At 58.0% G+C, this 5,472-nt stretch overlaps 1 protein-coding gene across 1 annotated transcript; it reads left to right on the forward strand.

Annotated features, from left to right (window-relative positions):
- The first annotated feature begins 81 nt into the window (after nucleotides 1–81).
- Nucleotides 82–2,181, forward strand: LOC106120407 (uncharacterized). The gene has a single exon (XM_013315755.1). The coding sequence runs from the start codon at nucleotides 82–84 to the stop codon at nucleotides 2,179–2,181; it is 2,100 nt and encodes a 699-aa protein (XP_013171209.1).
- Nucleotides 2,182–5,472: the final 3,291 nt, after the last annotated feature.

The following is a 5,472-nucleotide window of genomic DNA, read 5'->3' on the forward strand; positions in this document are numbered from 1 at the left end:
TTGCGCATATTGGTCGGGGACCTCACCCTGCTTCGAAAAGGCGGTTTCCGGTGTCCGACAACACCGGACCAACCCAGCATGATGGCAAGTTTTAAGACGAATTTACCCCAGGAGGGTACCACCAGCTCTGCTGGTGGAGAATCCCTCCCCGAGGCCACTTTGGCCTCGGGCTGCCCCTCGTACTCTGGGGGGGGCAAAAACTGCTTTGACTGCACGACGACTTTGGCTTTGAATACGGACACAGATGCACGCGATGTGGAAGTGACGGGGAGTGGAATGGAAGAGGAAATGGAGCTGGACACGGAGTTGATGCTAAGCGAGGACTCAACATCAGTGTCCGAGAGCAGTCGTAGAGCCAGCCCATTGCCAAGGAAGAGGAGAGGACGACCGCCCACCACGGGCCACTATGTCGGTCTGGCCAAGGCCAAACTGGCCCTCATCGAGGCGGAACGAGAAGAGGAGCGGAGGAGAGCGGAGGCAGAGGTAGTAGCTGCCTCTCGCGTTGCCCGGATTAGAGCACAAGCCCACAGGCTGTCGGAGTCTGTCTCTGAGGATGAGGAGTTTCAGGCGGCCGGCTCCCTCAGCCAAATGATCGAGGAGAACGTGGAGGTGATCAGGAAAGTGGCCACCACCTCCAAAAACCTGAAAGGGGGATACGTTCGAGCACTGAAGGACGCAGCGGAGGAGATCACTAAAATGACCAAAGCTCTGCAAAGCAGATGCATATCGGATGAGACCAAAGGCCTGCAGGCAGATAACGCTCGCCTGCGAGCGGAAGTAGCGCAGCTACGAAAGGAGGTGGCGGAAATGAGGGAGCACCTCAACACACCGAACCGGAGGACAGAGGCTGACGTTGCGGTTAAGCAGCCAGAACCACAGCGACAGAAACAGCAGGACAGCGAGGATCTGGTGCGCACTATATTGTGTCAGGTGGGCACAATGATCAACGCAAGATTTGAGGCGCTACAAGATCGCCTCCTCCCGGAAAAGCGTCTCCGTCCCCCGCTGGCGGCGGACATTAGATCTGAGACCGCGAGCCGTGGAGAACAGGAGGTCTCGAAAGCGCCGAGAAAGACGCCGGGCAAAACTTCGGGCAAAGCCCTGAGCAAAGCGGCGGGTAAGCCCGCTAAGGAGAAGACACCGACGGAGCCCCAGGCCCAACCCCAGCCAATGGCGGTGGCAGAGTCTGCGGACCATCAGCCCAAAGAGTTGCCATGGAGTACGGTGGTAAAGAAAGGGCAAAAACAAAAGAAGAGGAAGGATCGTCCACTGGTGATTACAAACAGCGAGCGAGGAAAAGCGCCAAGAGCCCCATCCGATGGTCCACCAAAGACGGCTGCAGTGGTGGTTACTATCACGCCGGAGGCCATTGCTAACGGCCTCACATATGACGCAGTCATAGCGGAGGCCAAAGCAAAAATAAAACTGCAAGAGGTGGGGATAACAACCGGGGTGCGCTTCCGGGTGTGTGCCACAGGAGCACGACGATTCGAGGTCCTGGGCACGGACAACGGTACACAAGCCGACGCCTTAGCAGAAAGGCTGATGCAAGTTTTCGACGGAAACCTGGTCCGCATCTCCAGGCCGACGAAAACGACGGAGATTAAAATCTCTGGATTGGACGACTCATCGACCATCGATGAAGTATTGGCTGCGGTCGCCGAAGCAGGAGGCTGCTCAAAAGACAGCCTCAAGAGCAGTGGTGTTGTTAGGGACAGATTTGGTATTGGACATGCATGGGTAGAATGCACAGTACCAGTTGCTAGACGAGTGGCTGCAGCGCAAAGGCTGACAATATCATGGGTGTCGACCAGCGTCATGCTGATGGAGCCCCGGCCATTGCGCTGCTATCGATGCCTCCAAAAGGGGCACGTTAGGGCGCAATGCAACGCCGAGGCGGACAGGAGCAAATTGTGCTTCCGCTGTGGGGTAGAGGGCCACAAGTTCAAGGGTTGCTCGGCCAAACCGCACTGCTCCATCTGTGCGGCGGCCCAAAAACCGGCGGATCACAAACTGGGTGGAAGAGGATGTTCTGCGCCAGCCCCCAAAATCACCAGAGGGAAGAGAACAGCTGCGCCACAACCAGCACAACAGGCGCCAGCAGAAGTTTCAATGGAGACGGACGAGGTTAACATCAGTAACATCAGAAATGGCTCTACGTCTACTTCAAGCCAATGTTAATCACTGCGCCCGGGCTCAAGACCTGCTCCTTCAGAGCATGGCTGAGTGGATGACGCAGGTAGCAGTAGTGTCCGAACCCTACTTTGTTCCCAACAGGGACGATTGGGTGGGGGATGAGGAAGATGTTGTAGCGCTCATCGTGCCCCGGTCCACGGGATCCCCATCTATCGAAGGGGTCCAGAAGGGCCGCTGGTACGTGGGAGCCATTGTAGGAGGAACCATGGTTATCGGCGTGTACTGCGCCCCCAGCAAAACCCTCGCAGAGTTCGAGGGTCTTCTCGACCGCGTCGGAATCCTCGTCGGCAGAAATTACCCCCATCCTGTGCTGGTAATGGGGGATTTTAACGCCAAAAACTCTGCGTGGGGAGAAACAACTACGAACGCTCGGGGTGCAGTGCTAGAGGAGTGGGCCTTAACCATGGGACTCTGTCTCCTAAACAGGGGATCGAGACCCACATGCGTTCGGCCGCAGGGCTGTTCCATCGTGGACATATCGTTCGCCTGCCCTGCGACTGCGAGACGGGTGTACGGTTGGGAGGTAGTGGAAGGTGTGGAGACACTATCCGACCACCGATACATCCGTTTCGCAATATCGACGACATCAACGGTCCCAGCCCACCAGGGACCGGAGTCGCTTCACCGGGACACCCCACGATGGGTGGTGAAGCGACTCAACCCGGACTTACACATAGAAGCTGCCCAGGTCGAAACATGGTCGCCTGCGGTTAGTTCACCCGACATCGACGAAAGGGCTGCCGAGCTGCGTGCGTCGATGACTCGCGTATGCGATGTCTCGATGCCGCGGCAAGGCCCCCCACCAAGGAAGAGACATGTGTACTGGTGGTCTGCAGATATAGCAGTATTGCGCGTTGCGTGCGTATCTGCCAGACGCCAGTACCAACGACAACGACGGAAACGACAAAGGAACGCAACCACCGAGGCAAGTCTGCTGAACGCGTACAAGACTGCAAGACACGAGCTCAGCAGAGCAATACGAGATGCCAAAGATAGAGCGAGGGAGGAGATGGTGGAGACCCTAAACTTAGATCCTTGGGGTCGCCCCTATCTCATGGTCCGAGGGAAACTCCGGACGCGGACATCACCTCTGACGCAAAGTCTCCGGCCCCAACTGGTGCAGGAAGTGGTGACATCCCTCTTTCCCGGCGGAGTGGCACACATACCGCCGTACAGGATTCCGAACATCAGGAATGAAAATCCTGGCTCCGTTGGGGAGGAGGTCATTCCGCCAGTCACCCCTGGCGAGTTTGGGGCCGGAATTCACCGGCTACGCGCCAAAAGGACGGCCCCGGGGCCTGATGGCATACCGGGCCGTGCTTGGGTGCTAGCCGCGGACATTTATGAGGAGAGAGTTGTGGAGCTGTTAAGTGACTGTCTTGCACAAGGACGTTTCCCGCGGTTGTGGAAGAACGGCACCCTGGTCCTCCTTAAAAAAGAGGGCAGGCCAGCCGACTCCCCTGCTGCATATCGGCCTATAATTCTACTAGATGAGGTAGCAAAACTATTCGAGCGGATCATCGCTAACAGACTTATCCAACACATGGCGACGATCGGCCCGGACCTGGATGCCAAGCAATTTGGTTTCAGGCCGGGCAGGTCCACAGTTCATGCCATAATGCGGGTCAAGAAGATCGCGGAGGAAGCAGTTGCCCAGGGCGATGTCGTTCTTGCGGTGTCCTTGGACATCGCAAACGCTTTTAACACCTTGCCCTGGAGCTGCATCAATGAGGCCCTCCGCTACCATAGAGTGCCTGAGTACCTACGCCGGATAGTGGCCGACTATCTGTCTGATAGATCGGTCACTTACAGAAATCGAGACGAATGGTGTCGCCACGAGGTGACCTGTGGCGTTCCGCAGGGCTCAGTCCTCGGCCCACTTCTATGGAACGTGGGCTACGACTGGGTGCTGCGGGGCGCCAACATACTAGGTGTGGACGTAACGTGTTACGCAGATGACACTCTGGTAACGGCGAGGGGGAGTACGTACCGTGAGTGTGCGAGACTCGCTACGGCCGGAGTAGCCCAAGTTGTGGGAAGAATTAGAGCGCTGGGTCTCGAGGTGGCCCTGCATAAATCCGAGGCCCTTTATTTCCATGGACCTCGGAGCAGGCCTCCTCCGGGAGCCCACATCATTGTTGGCGGAGTTAACATCTGTATCGAGACGCACATGAAGTACTTGGGCCTCACGCTGGACGGTAGGTGGACCTTTGAGGGCCACTTCCGCCAGTTGGGGCCCAAGCTGTTGCGCACGGCCGCCGCACTCGGCAGTTTACTGCCAAATGTTGGCGGCCCCAAAGCGACCTGTCGACGGTTGTTCACGGGCGTCGTTAAATCGATGGCGCTGTACGGCGCACCCGTATGGAGCGGCGCCCTGAACAACCGGACGATCGACATCCTTCACCGGCCACAGAGGAGCATGGCTATTAGAATCATACGAGGTTACCGCACAATATCCTACGACGCGGCTTGCACCCTGGCGGGGTCCCTGCCATGGGTGTTAGAAGCGGAGGTGCTTGCGGCAGTTCATTCCTGGCGCGAACACAAAATCACAACTGACGGAGCTCCACCCTTAAGGGTCGAGGTCGAAGCGTATCGGAAAGAGAGGCGAGATGCAGCGGTGGCCAAATGGCAACGTCGCCTCCGCCAGACGCGGGCTGGCGCCAGGACAATCGGGGCAATCTGTCCAGTGTTCATGGCGTGGTTGAGGAGGAGACACGGGACGGTGACCTTCCGTTTGGCGCAGGTGCTGTCGGGACATGGTTGTTTCGGCAGTTACCTGCGCCGGATTGGGAGGGAGCCGTCTGCAGTGTGCCACCACTGTGACGATTGCCCCGAGGACACTGCCCAGCACACGCTGGCGGAGTGCCCGGCGTGGACGGAACATCGAAGGGACCTTGTGGCCGCAGTGGGTGACGATCTTTCCCTGCCGGCCACAGTAAGAGCAATGGTCGGATCGGATGGAGCGTGGAGGGCCGTCCAACTATTCTGTGAGGCCGTAATAACTACCAAGGAAGAAGCGGAGAGGGGAAGGGAGGCGACCAGTCAAGACGCCATCCGCAGCCGCCGCACCGGGGGGAGAAGACGGGCGTATGCCCGGACGATTCCACCGTGACAGGACTCGAGTGGTGGGCAGGGGGAAGCCCGCCACTCAGAAGAGAGTCGAAGAGGACGCGTTCGTTTCCCGCGCACACACAGATGAGGCTTAAGACGACGAGGAGCCGATAAGGCAATCACGACCGGGGCGTGTGAAGAATACTTTTCAGTGTACCCACG

This window comes from Papilio xuthus, unplaced genomic scaffold (assembly GCF_000836235.2).
Source record: "Papilio xuthus unplaced genomic scaffold, Pxut_1.1 DF826957.1, whole genome shotgun sequence".
NCBI lineage: Eukaryota > Metazoa > Arthropoda > Insecta > Lepidoptera > Papilionidae > Papilio > Papilio xuthus.

Excerpts from the sequence above, each read along its gene's own strand:
- LOC106120407 (XM_013315755.1), top strand. The coding sequence starts at position 82 with ATGGCAAGTTTTAAGACGAATTTACCCCAGGAGGGTACCACCAGCTCT.